The following is a 14,203-nucleotide window of genomic DNA, read 5'->3' on the forward strand; positions in this document are numbered from 1 at the left end:
TGGTGGAACACTCGAAGGCCAATTTTTCTTGTGGAATTGATGAATAAAATCAAGAACAATGAGAGAAATTTGAGGAGAGAAAAAGATGGACTGTTTGAGCTTCTCAGTTTTAGAAAATCGAAAAAGGTCCCTTTAAAGAGGTGGCTTGAGATCCTTTTATAGTGTAAAACCATTCTAAGAAGAGAATCTATTGTCCAATGGTTATAATATGATGTTTGACCTACTCCCTTTTCCCTAAATATTTTTAGGTATTCTGATGCATGAGCATCTTTCCCATCTTTTCCTAGTGAATTTGCATTTAAATTGTTAAGTTTAATCAAGAATTAATTGTCTTTTAGCCACTATAGATACTACTTTGAGTCTTGTGCAATTCTGTTTATTTTAGGTAGCATTCAACTGGATTTGATGGAGTTTCTGCAGCACAAAAATTAAAGGAGATGACAGCGAGGAGCGACGCGTGCGCGTACCTGACGCGTGTGCCTGATTGGAGCTTTCCATGGCGACGCGTGCACGTGCCTGACGCGTACGCGTGAAAAGCGAAGTTGCACCGCAACGCGTACGCGTACCTGAAGCGTACACGTGACACGTAGAATAAACCATCGATGCGTACACGTGACATGCGTCACGTGCAGAAAATGCAGAAAACGCTGGGAGCAATTTTTGGACCCCATTTTGGCACTCAAGTAAGGCGCAGCTCTCTGCCAAGTTAGGTGCGGATCCAGTGAAGCCAAGTGGTCCCCACATTACAAGGCGTGGATTGTTTAATTGATTCTGATTCAAATTTGAATTTGAAAATAGAAAAAGATATTATCTTAATTTTAGAAATTAGATTTTAAATTAATTAGGATTAGTCATAAAAAGGAGAAACTTTTCTTCTTTAGGGGGATCCCGGGAGGATTCCATTCCATCAGATTGGAACTCAATACATTTTACCTGAATCCTTATTTTCTCTCTCAATCATGAGCAACTAAACATCCACTATTAAGGTTAGGAGCTCTGTCTATTGTATGGATTGATACTATTTTTTTCTATTTTAATTCATATTTTGATTTATATTTCAATAATTGGCAGTTGATGAATTTTAGAGGAGACTAGGAAGGTCTAAGGAATTAGGGTCTAGTCACAAATAGTCACAACTAGAAAATTGTTTAATACAGACAGATTTACAGACAGATTTAGCCTATATTACAAACGAATTTTTGGTTACCGACGAATTTTGTCCCTCTGTAAAAGCCTTGTCGGAAATTATTTACCGACGGATTTTTTTCCGTCGGAAAATTGTCGACGAATTTTTACCAGTTACCGACGAATTTTCCCTTTGTAAATTCTCCATCCATTTCCCTTAGGCGTCGGGCTATCCGACGGATTTTTCGTCGGTAATTAGAGACGGATTTTCTGACGGATTTTTCGTCTGTAATTGTAGACAAATTTTCTGACGGATTTTCCGTCTGTAATTACAGACGAATTTTTCGACAAATTTTTTCTCTGTAATTACAGACAGATTTTTCAACAGATTTTCCCTCTATAATTACAGACGGATTTTTCAAATTTTGAATACAGACAGAAAATTCGTTTGTAAATCCATTATTAAGGTAATTTTTTTTCATTGCAAAATACACCTTTTTTCATACAAAATAAATATAAATTTAATAAATAAATTTTTTTATCTAATTTGTATTCGAATATTTATAATATTTCAAAAAATAAACAAATTTATTGTATTATCAAACTAAAAGAAAAATACTATAAACAAGGAAGCCAATATAATTCAAAAAATAAACAAAGTGTATTGATACATCAACTATAATAATTAATAACAACTATACATTAACAAAATGTGTTGATACACCAACTATAATTCAAAACATAAACTCAGTGTATTGTTCTTATAGCATTATAAGCATAAGCTAAGAAGCCACCAAGGAGGCCAAGAAGGTTGGGAGTTCCCATAAAATCTGGAATCTCATATTGCTAGATTAATTCTGTCATTACAGCCATCATTGATATTTGGAAACTCCATTGATAGTTGCATGCTTTTCTCCTTCCTAGTAATGCAATTCTCCAAAGGCTTGTTCAGGCTGACAACCGTTCTAGCTTCCTCGATTAATATTCAGACGCACCTTAAGTTCCTTGCTAATCTTCAATGGAGATTAGTTTGTATTATTAAGGGTTTAATTGTAATAAGCTTTAAAGCTTAGTAAGCTCTAGCTTAAGGGAGAGTGTTGGAATAAAGAAGATATCATATATTTAAAAGGAAAAGACAACAAATACAAAATACTTGAAAAAAAATTATGTATCCTTTCCATATATATATATATATATATATATATATATATATATATATATATATATATATATATATATATATATATATATATATATATATATATATATAATTGATTACATGGTTTTCGTATAAGTTTTTGTTGAATTTTTAATTGGACCCTTCTTTGTCTGTTCGGGTGAACTTCACTTCTTTTTAGTGGAAGATAGTAGTGTTGTGTTATACCATATTTATCGTTACCATAATAAAAATGTATGCATATTACCACACTCTTCATGAGAGTTTGCCACATTCTTCAAGAGTGTCCTTAAAAATACAATTATATGTAGCTATAGTATTCACCCAATATGCGCATTACTCAAGATCTACTGTGATGAAAAAATATATGTTATAATATTAGAATGTTCTATTAAATTCTATTTCTTAAATTTATCAATAAAAGGTAAGATTATTTGAATCTAACTTTTAATTTATGTATATAGGTGGCACTAAACTATCTACTGGCAAACTTGGAAAACAAGTATTCAAGGACGGTGGGAGTGGTTGATCTTGGAGGTAAAGCTTATAGTCATTATTCTCTCTTTTCCTCCTCTCTAATCTAGTCCCACAATCTTAACAGAAAGTATTAAGCTAAACAAGGAACAACACATACCAAAGCCTGAACTCCACCAGCTGCTGCGATGGCTTCCCTGTTTCTATCATCAAATGACAAATTCCAAAGGGCACCAGCAGCTTCTTGCCTGTAATAATACAGACACGGAAAAAAAATTCTTATTAAAAGAGGAATGGATTTAGCTTTTTTTCCACAAACTCTTTACACATTTTAAAAAAAAAAGAGCACCATGGTGCACATGCATCCTGTCATAACGCAGGGTCTGGGAGAAGGAGCACACCTAGGGTGTAATATACGCAGCCTAACCTGATAATTACATGAGAGAGAGAGAGAGAGAGAGAGAGAGAGAGAGAGAGAGAGAGAGAGATCGTGTAAGTTGAACAAGTGCCTCAAGAGCACTTGCTTCTTGTCCAACAGCAGCATTGTTACTATTGCTATCTCCATGAGCAGCTAAATTAGCCAATGCACGAGCAGCCTAACATGTATAAGAAGCAACATTAATTATTGAACCCCAATTTTATCATATTCCCTATATGGAAAGAATAAGAATCGACAAAACATACAACCGAAGAATCAATATTTATTTAGTGTTCATCTTGACTTATATTACCAAGACAAATGACATAGGGAATGACATAAAGCACCCCTTAACTAGATTGATCATCATTACTGTTGGCTCTATTTGTCAGATCCTTACTAAGACATCCTATCCTTGTTTTGCAATTTGCACATGACCATTGACCAGAATAAGCACCATTTAAAACATAATTAGATTACTACTTTAAAAAAATACCATAAGTTCCAATCTTTATTTAGTAGGCATAATATACCTAATAAGATAGTTGTAAAGCACAAAAAATATGAGATCTATTTTAAGTCTTCAGAGTAATCATAAACTCCAAGAAAATTCACCAATCTACCTTGAAATGGAGTCCTTAAACCAGTTATAGGAACCTAGACGTACAAATCACACAATTTTAGTCCACAGAAGGGGGCCTAGACCAGCAACCACACTATATTCACTGGAATTTAATTCTTCCCGCATAAATGTTTGGCTTTGATTCACTAGTCATTACCATGTTCCTTAAATTCTGTCTCTCCTCGGGGGTCCAATGAACAATGATATCTAGAGCATTATGTAGGAAATCCTCGTCATGTAGCAGACCTACCTGACATAGGAAAGATGACAACAATGATATGGGATTGCTTATTCTTGCCTGCAGAATATTAATAAAAGTAATGCATATACTTTTACTTTTAAGTTCACAATGTGAAGGAAAAACATGCAGGGATTAGATCAATTACCCAAAATGCTGGCAGAGCACAGAGCATGTCTGAAGTTCCCCCATCAGCACCCCTCATTTCCATGTACCTCTTGAGCCTGACCTACACAAAATTGAATACTTGGCCAACCTAGTAAACAGAAGGTAGATATACAAATTTCTTTGATGTTATACTTGTAATATGCTTTAATCTTATCTCTTAACAACTATTTTTGAATTTGTGCAACCTTATAATAATAGGACACACCTTTTTCCTTAGACGGATTTTTCTTGCGGCCTCTCTGTTTTGAGCCAAACGTCTCAATGTCTGATAGCAAAAGTAATATAAAAAATAATAAATGTAAAAGAAGATAACATATCTTCAATAATGCAGAAACTATATTACAAAAAAATTTAAACAAGCAGGAGAGAAAGTATATAAATAATTAAATAAAGAAAGGGATTAAGAATTCAAGATCAAAATCAAGAAGAATTCATTACCGCTGTAGCTAGTAGTTCGAAACAGATTAACAGCTATGCATTTTTATATATAATAAGAAAGCTAAGCTGACATCACTACAACACTATAATAATCTCATATATGAATTCAGTTTAGTTTCAATTCACAAATCTCGTCCCTCTTCAATTCACGCATCTCGTACTAGAATCTCTTTATAGTGTCAAAGCTTCAAGTTGAGAATCCATGGCTGGTGCTCTTATTCCTCATCAATCAAACACTACAACCAATTCTAGTTTTACAACACCAATGTTAGATAAATTGGATGAAAACTCTTTTAAAACATGGCAACAACTTGCCTTACACGTTATCACTGGAAATGATTTGGGAGATCATCTTCATCCACACACTGAACTATTTGAATCAGAAGCTGCAAGGATTCAAGGAACGAAATCAAAAGCATACAGAGAATGAAAATTGAAGGATCATTAATTAATGACACGGTTACTATTCAAGATTATTTTTCTATAATTTCCAAGATCAAGATTTAGATACTGAAAACACAGTTGAAGAATATAAAGCTGTAAGGTATTACTGTAATAGAGTACTTAAAGAAACCTAGTTATTTCTCGTCTCAATTGGATACACTCTTTCTTTGGAGGATCATATCAATGCATTACAGAAGGTCTTAATGAGGACTATGCACAGTTTATATCCTCAGTCATGACCAAGCCAGATTCAATCTCTCTTATTCATCGAAGTTGAAGCTTTGTTACTTATTCATGAAGATTTGAATGAAAGATTCAGAAAAACAAATTTGAGATCTGTTTAAGAAAATTATACACTAAATTACAGTGTAACAGCAAAAATTATGGTCCTATGGTAACAGCAAACCCAATTTAATCCACAAAGAGACACCAATGCAAACTAACATTCTCTAATCCTAATCAAGTAAAAGCGTGAACAATCCCATAAACCTAATAAATCCAAACACAAGAATATTGATAAAGAGAGTAATTAATCAATCAGGAATGAGGAATGAATCCGAAAACTCTAGATTAGGGAGAAGCAGAAACCTGGAATGAATCAGGCATTGACGGTTTTAGGGATGACGGGAAAGGTTACGCCCTTGGATTGGGAGTGATTAAGGGAGGCTCGTTCCTTGATCTTCTGCATCTGATGCATGCGCTCCATGAGGAGCTCATACTAGCACTTCTCGTAGGAGTGACGCTCGTTCTCGCACTTCCATGGAAGGTAGAGCTCGGCCTGGCGGCACTTGTTGAGAGGGATGAGGAGGTGTGCGCACTGGTCCCTGAACAATGGAGCTTCGGTGCGACAGAAGCTCAATACAACGGAGGTTCGGTGCGACGGCGGTGCAAGGCTAGAGGTGCCGCTAACGGAGTATTTGGAGGAGATAAGTGTGGAGAAGTAAAAGGATCGTGATTGAATGGAGGAGCTATGAGTGATAACCCTAATTTCAATATATTTTCTGACGGAAACTTTTAAATTACAGACGGATTTTTCGTCTGTAATAATTTAATAAAATGCAATTTTTATCTATTTAATTACAGACGGATTTTTTGTCTGTAACTATTTTTTATTAAAAAAAATTAATTTTCCGATAGAATTATTGACGGATTTTATTTTTCGTCTGTAATTTTATGCTAATTCATTTTTTTTATTTTCCAACAAAAAATTCCATTGAAATTCTGTCTGTATTTCCGTAAGATAAAATCAGTCGAAAATATCTGTCTGTAATAACTAGTTTTCTAGTAGTGAGTTTGCCATGAATTAAATCTTGCACTATTAAAATAGTTAATAAGAAAAGTCAATCAGAAAAATAGATAACTCTAAAGCCTTAACTATTTTCTCCCATATTTTATTCCCAACCTATTCACCTGCTATCTTCAAACTCTTAATTTACTGTTTAATGTTCTTTGAACATCCAACACTCTTTTCTGTTTGCCTAAGTAAGTAAATCATTTAACCATAGTTGCTTAGTCCACCAATCCTCGTGGGATCGACCCTCACTCACCGAAGGTATTACTTGGTACGACCTGGTGCACTTGCCGGTAATTTTGTGGTTTTAAAATACCGCACCAAGTTTTTGGCGTCGTTGCCGGGGATTGATAGTGATTAATAACTATCAGTTGTTTGATTACTTAGATTAGGCATTTTAGTTTTAATTTAATTTAAATTTTATTTAAAAAAATTTCAAAAAAAATTATGTTCTGTCTTCTTTACTTTCCTGTTTACCACATGGTACGTTTAATTCTGTTTGGTGTTTTGTGCTAAGGAAAAATAATGGAGAGAGATCACATGGGTTACTACTCACACCCAAGTAGTGATTCATATTATGTTGGATGGAGAAACTATCCAAATTTTGGTTCGCAAAGTCAAAACCAAAAAAACTTCAATGTTCCATGTTCCAACTATCAAGAGCCACCACCTCCATATTCATACCAAGAACCACCATCTCCATATTCATATCAAGAACCATCATCTTTCTATCCATATCAAGAACCGCCATCTTTCTACCCATACCAAGAGCCACCATCTCCTTATTCATCTCAAATACCATCAGATCTTGAGCTTCTCATGAAAGAATTTCTACATGATATAAAAACAAGTGTAAAAAATGTAGAGAAATATATGTAGACGATGATCAAGAACCAGGAAGAGGAACAAGCAAATTCCTTCCCAAGAGATACAATGCAAGATCCTATGAAAGAAAGTGAGGAAACCAATCAAAGGAGTTTATACTCCAGTGAATTAGAGGACTTTCCACCCTCACATATGGAAGAAGAGGAAGATGCACAACCTCCCATGCCCTTGGTAAGCAATGAAGAAGAGATTGAATTAGAAGAAAGCTACCAAGAGGAAGAGGTCAAAATTGAGGAAGCTTGCAAAAAGGTAGAAGAATTCAAAGAAGAACACAAGGGAGTGGAGCTTGCAAGACCTCTTCCAAAGCCATCACCATCCAATACAACATTCAAGTGGGTAAAATTCATGTCCTTAACCTTTACTTTCTCACTTGAATATGGTCTACTGGAGATGGATGGTCAATTTAGAGCTCTTTGTGGCAATAAGAGTAAGAGGAAGATGGTTAGTGGCAATAGTTGTCAAGCAAGGTTCAATATGGTTGCATGCTCCAAATTGAAGTGCAAGGATTGGTGTAGAGCTCAATTGAATGGGTCTAGAAGGTTGTTTGGATATCTCTGTAAGAATTTAGATTGCTTGCCACCTGGTGGGAACAATGGAAATCCAAAAGAAGACGGGTGTAAAAGCAAGGTTTGGGACCTTGGAATTCATTCCCACAATCAACACTCTTGGGGCCTTGTCACTTGCTTCAACTTGCTCAAAGGCGTTATGCGCCTACCTTGGAATTTCGGTGGCCATTGGAATTACAAACATTGGTGGAGATTCCTGGATCAGTACAAGCACAAGCCACCATGACAAGGAGCTCACCACATGTCCAACTTAAGGACTTTAACTAAAAGTGCTTGGTGGGAGACAACCCACTGTGGTATGACCGCTCCTTTTCATTCTTAGTTATTTTTTGTAGTAGTAGTTTTCTTACTTATTTGATTTTTATTGAGTTTTCACTATTTTTCTGATCATGTAGCTATTTTTGAACAGGAATCGAACACTTCAAAAAAAAATGATCACACGACGCGTACGCGTCATATGTGTGTGCGTGAAAAATAAAAGTGAACAGAGAGTTACGCGGGAGTGGCGAAGGAAGTGTGCCTTGCGCACAAATTGGATCACGCGTACGTGTCCATGACGCGTGCGTGTCAATTACAATTTTGGCACTCCACGCGTACGCGTCAAGCACGCGCACGCGTGGATGAGTAAAATCAGAGGTGTTTAGCCAGAGAGTTATGCTGGTGTGGGGCTGGAATTATGCTGGGCGCACAAGACCCACCACGCGGACGCGTCCTTGACACGTACGCGTCGTTTTCCTATCCTGGCCGTCCACGCGTACGCGTCGCTTGAGGTTCGTGTGATCCACGTATACGCGTGCCTCACGCGTACGCGTCGCATGCGACACCCAATTAAACCACCTCAGCGCCTGATTTCAAATCATCCCCCTCCTAAATCCTAACTCTCTCTTGTTCTTTTATCTTTTTATCCTTCTTTCATCATATTGATTGCTTTCATATCCCTCTCTGTTTGCAGTTCTTCTTTGTTTGAGGACAAGTAAATCTTTAAGTTTGGTGTTGATGCTTCGCTTATGGCTTTTTTGTCTAGCACCAAAGGGAGATGAATGTGCTTCAGGAAGGAATGAGATGACCACCAGCATAACTAAGGTGGTTGAGTTCCTTTCATTCTATTTCTCTTCCGTTCTTATTGTGTTGTCTTCTGTTTTCTGTTGCTTTGATTTCTTGCATGATCTTTAGTACTTTTAGTCAAAAAAAATTCTCATGTATTGCTCACTAAAGCTTGAATTCAAAAAAAAAAAGAAGTGATGTATTGCATGAGAAATTGAGTTATATTTAAGAGTAGTCTTATTTACTTAAATGTGGTGGTATTATTTGTGATTTTGAATGCATGACATGAACAGTGCATATTTGAATTTGAATCAAAGGATGTTGATGTATAAGGAACAGGAATTTAGAGAATTATTATGACTTCTCTGAAAGAAACAAAAATTTAATCATTGAAGTAAAAGAAACAGCGAAAGAAAAAGAAACTATAAAAGCAAGGTCCAAGGCTCTAGCATCAATGACTAAGGAGGTCAGACATGATTGAAATCTCAAAGAGTTGTTTCCCTAGTCATATGCTTGTGGTGTGATTGTGTCAAGTAATCATTGAGACAGAACACTTAGAGTCGAGACCAAGTGCGTTTAACTGAGTATGCCAAAGGCTTTGAGCACCACTATCTGAGAGTAACTGAAAGAAAAATCAAAACTTAAAGGAAGTTCCCAACTTAAGTGCTTGTGGTGTTTCTGTGTCAAGTAACCCTTGAGACAAAACATTTAAAGTCACGGCTAGGTTCAAGGCGCAAAGCACCAAAGAAATATATATATATATATATATATATATATATATTAAAGAAAATTATGATGTGTTCAAGGATTAAACTGGAGTATAAATATCAGAGAATTCATAATATGATCCGGATTCTAATTCCGAATGACACTGACATTCCTCTGATTCAAAAGAGAGTGAGATGCAAAAACTGTTCAAAATTACAATGAATAAACTCCATTTTAAGAATAGACTTGAGCTTAATCGAACTCTCATTCTCATGCAAATTCACATCCTAAGCCTGTATTATTTTAGTTGCTTGAGGACAAGCAACAATTCAAGTTTGGTGTTGTGATGCGTGAGCATCTTTCTCATCTTTTCCTAGTGAATTTGTATTTAAATTGTTAAGTTTAATCAAGAATTAATTGTCTTTTAGCCACTCAGGATGCTACTTTGAGTCTTGTTCAATTCTGTTTATTTTAGGTAGCATTCTGCTGGATTTGATTGAGTTTATGCAGCACAAAAATTAAAGGAGATGACAGCGAGGAGCGACGCGTGCGCATACCTGATGCGTGCGCGTGATTTGGAGCTTTCCATGGCGACGCGTGCGCATGCCTGACGCGTACACATGAAAAGCGAAGTTGCACAGCGACGCGTACGCGTACCTGACGCGTACGCGTGACACGCAGAATATACCATCGACGCGTACGCGTGACTGACGCGTACGCGTGACATGCACCACATGCAGAAAACGTTGGGGGTGATTTCTGGGCGCCATTTTGGCACTCAAGTAAGGCGCAGCTCTCTGCCAAGTTAGGTGCGGATCCAGTGAAGCCAAGTGGTTCCCACGTTACAAGGCGTGGATTGTTTAATTGATTCTGATTCAAATTTGAATTTGAAAATAGGAAAAGATATTATCTTAATTTTAGAAATTAGACTTTAAATTAATTAGGATTAGTCATAAAAAGGAGAAACTTTTCTTTTTTAGGGGGATCCCGGGAGGATTCCATTCCATCAGATTGGAACTCAATACATTTTACCTGAATCCTTATTTTCTCTCTCAATCATGAGCAACTAAACATCCACTATTAAGGTTAGGAGCTCTGTCTATTGTATGGATTGATACTATTTTTTTCTATTTTAATTCATGTTTTGATTTATATTTCAATAATTATTTTCGTTCTTTATTTTATGAATTTGGGTGGAACGGAAGTATGACCCATGTTCTAATTGAGTTCTTGTATAACTTGAAAAAGCTCTTTATTTGAACAACAGCTTGAAAACATATTATCTTGAATTTCTAATTATTTGTATTTAACGGAATACGTGACATATAATCCCCTTATTTTTGGATAATTAGGATTCTTGTGGCATATAAACTGGAATTTGATCATCACCCTCTAATTGGAATTAATTGACCAAGGAATTGTCAGTTGATGAATTTTAGAGGAGACTAGGAAGGTCTAAGGAATTAGGGTCTAGTCACAAATAGTTTGTCATGAATTAAATCTTGCATGATTAAAATAGTTAATAAGAAAAGTCAATCAGGAAAATAGATAACTCTGAAGTCTTAACTATTTTCTCTCATATTTTATTCCCAACCTATTCACTTGCTGTCTTCAAACTCTTAATTTACTGTTTAATGTTCTTTGAACATCCAACACTCTTTTCTGTTAGCCTAACTAAGTAAATCATTTAACCATTGTTGCTTAGTCCACCAATCCTCGTGGAATCAACCCTCACTCACCTGAGGTATTACTTGGTACGACCCGGTGCACTTGCCGATAAATTTGTTGTTGTAAAATACCGCACCATATTCCCGTCACTTCAAGTCTTTTCAACTGGATATGGAAGAAGTTGATTTTCACAAGTTAAACTAAAGCTCATGACATGTGACATTAGTGAAGGAACATCTAATTTGGTTTTATTTTAACTAGATAATACTCTTTACACTCCAAATTCAACCAATCCACTTCTACCAATTTAGTTCCCACTGAAGAGAAATTCAATTCCTTAAGGTGCTTTTTTGGATTCCATCCTTTTACTCAATACCTTTAGGAAGAACTTGACTCTTTTTTTTATCATTTTTTGGATCATTTAAAAATTATTTATATACAAAAAAAAGTTTATATTTTTAGTACACAATCAAAAATAAAAAACATAACAAGGCAATTAATATAATAATCCAACAACAAAACAAGAGTTAGAACTGCCAACCTACTAATTAAAACAACAACCAATTAAAACAATAGTTGCAATCTCTATTTGGTCATTATTTTGCACAATTATTTTTAATTTATCCAAATATTCATCTAAGTGATTCTAAAAAAATTAAGATCGATCTTAAATAAATAAACTAAATTATACTGATTTAACTAAGTAAAAGAGGGAATGGACGTCTCTAAATCTGAACAATAAATAAACAAAGAAAAAGCAAGAAAACAATCATTATAAATAGAACATTGATATAAAATTAATTTTATATTTTCGTAAATAAATTTGTTAGCATTTTAAATTTTATCAGTAAAAGTAATAACTTTTCTAAAATTTTATTTCTTTAAAGAGGGACATGACTTGTCATTATGTTATATGCATATAACTTTTATAGAAGATTCTTGCATTTATATTAATAATGATATAAATGTACTTATGAACATGTGTATTTATATGAATTATTTTCAATAAGATTATACGTAATTTAATTTCAAATTATGTATTTGTTTTAAAGAAAAAATTTATACGGTTTTCCAAACAAAATAATTAGGATAACTATGTAAAGTTGTAAACACTCCTGGTCTCTAACTATTATATAGATATATAAAAAAGTTCACATAATATTCTTATTTCAAAATTAATTTTAATATTTTAAAAATTAATTTTATTTTATATAATATTATTTTATTAATGAATTAAAAGTCTAATTACATTATGGGTATTATAGAGTTAATAGGTGTAATTTTGATTTTTGTACAATATTATTTTATAGACTCACATATATTAATTTTGGTTTTAATTAATCAGTTAAAAATTAATTTTTTAGAATTTGATTTGTTAACAAAAATTCAAATAAATATAGTTATGGTTTTTAAAACTATTTCAGAAAACGGATAAATTGTAAAATGATAAATGATAAATTGTAAATTTAATTTTAATATATTATAAAACGGTTACCTTTAAAAACATTATTTTTTTAAATTTAATTTTTCTATAAATCACGTTCTTAAAATATGACTAAATAAATATTTTGTGAAAAGATATTTTATAATAAAAAATGTTACTTATTCAAATCTTTTAAATAACTAAGTTTATGTTAAAAATAAAAACTATATATTCACGCGTCCCTTATTTTTTTTCCTTTAACGATCTTCTTCTTTTTAATGTCGTTTAATATTTTTTTTTTCTTCTCATTTTTTTATCATCATCATTATTCTCGCGTTATTTTTATTTTTTTAAAATTTTTGGTGCAAAACATATAAATTTTAATGTCGCAAAAATTTAGTGTACTATGCTTAAAAAATGTGTGTGTTATACTTTAAAAATTTATACATTATGTATAAAAATTTATATACTATACCAATAAAATGTGTACTATACAAAATACTAATGTATCAAAACAAGTTACAAACTTAAAACTCAAAAAATTTGGTTAAATTCTATTGAAGTTCTAGTTAGTTTTTTGACTTAATCTTAGATGAACTTATATATAAGCGTTTTTAGTTATAAAAGATACAATAATTTATTTTCATAATTCAATTTCATCTAATTTTTTTCTACTTAAATTCTTTTCTACATCTAGTGCACAATTTTATTTTCCTCTTCTATAATTCAAATGTACCATTATTCATTCATGTAATACATAAATTTTAGTGTACAACATAAAAATTTTAATTCATAATACATAAGTTTTAGTTTGCATCATAAAAATTTTTAAAAGATTACATAATTAAAACATTGACTTACTCAATTAACAAAATATATTCAAAACAAAATTTATATATTATATTTTAAAAATTTGTGTTATATACAAAAATTTATGTATTATATCAATAAATGTACTATATACAAAATTTTACGTATTATACTTCAAAAAATTGTGTATTATACTTTAAAATTTGCGTTTTCTCTAACAAAAATTCAAAAAATACAAAAAATACAACTCAAAAGATGCAAAAACTACAATACGTTCTAATTGTACACTAGTAAAATACGTGTCGACACATTTTTTAAGAGTATATTTTATTAATAATAAATCAAATTAATTAGATTTAATTGAATTTAATTATCAAACAAATTTTTACAGATAACATAACTGTTTTGTAATTTATCTTAGGTGCCATATATATAATAAAAATTTATTTGAATCTTCTAAATTTTAAATTTTTACTTTAGAAGTTAAAATTTGATCTTTAATTTTTTAAATAATTTTTTTATATTTTTTTAATCCTAAACTCAAAATTTAAAGAATCCAAATCATATAATGATATAATAGATAGTTTCACTCATCGAAGCGCGGAAGCTTGATTGCTTTTACCTAAAATCTAAGATCGAGATAAATTATTACCGCACGTCACGGAATTAGGCACGCGAATACATGGAACATGAATTCAATGGAA

At 32.9% G+C, this 14,203-nt stretch overlaps 1 protein-coding gene across 1 annotated transcript; it reads right to left on the minus strand.

Annotated features, from left to right (window-relative positions):
* Positions 1 to 1,746: 1,746 nt before the first annotated feature.
* Positions 1,747 to 4,506, minus strand: LOC112800493 (glutamate--cysteine ligase, chloroplastic). The gene is made up of 6 exons (XM_072196452.1): positions 4,408 to 4,506; positions 4,203 to 4,283; positions 3,974 to 4,066; positions 3,818 to 3,851; positions 2,937 to 3,024; positions 1,747 to 2,133 (listed from the first exon to the last, which is right to left on the minus strand). The coding sequence occupies exons 2-6, from the start codon at positions 4,263 to 4,265 to the stop codon at positions 2,091 to 2,093; spliced, it is 321 nt and encodes a 106-aa protein (XP_072052553.1). The 5' UTR covers positions 4,266 to 4,283; positions 4,408 to 4,506; the 3' UTR covers positions 1,747 to 2,090.
* Between the last annotated feature and the right edge of the window lie 9,697 nt (positions 4,507 to 14,203).

This window comes from Arachis hypogaea, chromosome 1 (assembly GCF_003086295.3).
Source record: "Arachis hypogaea cultivar Tifrunner chromosome 1, arahy.Tifrunner.gnm2.J5K5, whole genome shotgun sequence".
NCBI classification, from domain to species: domain Eukaryota; kingdom Viridiplantae; phylum Streptophyta; class Magnoliopsida; order Fabales; family Fabaceae; genus Arachis; species Arachis hypogaea.

Excerpts from the sequence above, each read along its gene's own strand:
- LOC112800493 (XM_072196452.1), bottom strand. The coding sequence starts at position 4,265 with ATGGAAATGAGGGGTGCTGATGGGGGAACTTCAGACATGCTCTGTGCT. Across the intron at positions 4,067-4,202 it reads GTGCTCTGCCAGCATTTTGG|GTAGGTCTGCTACATGACGA; the intron begins GTAATTGATCTA and ends TTCCTATGTCAG. Across the intron at positions 3,852-3,973 it reads GACAGAATTTAAGGAACATG|GTTCCTATAACTGGTTTAAG; the intron begins GTAATGACTAGT and ends TTGTACGTCTAG.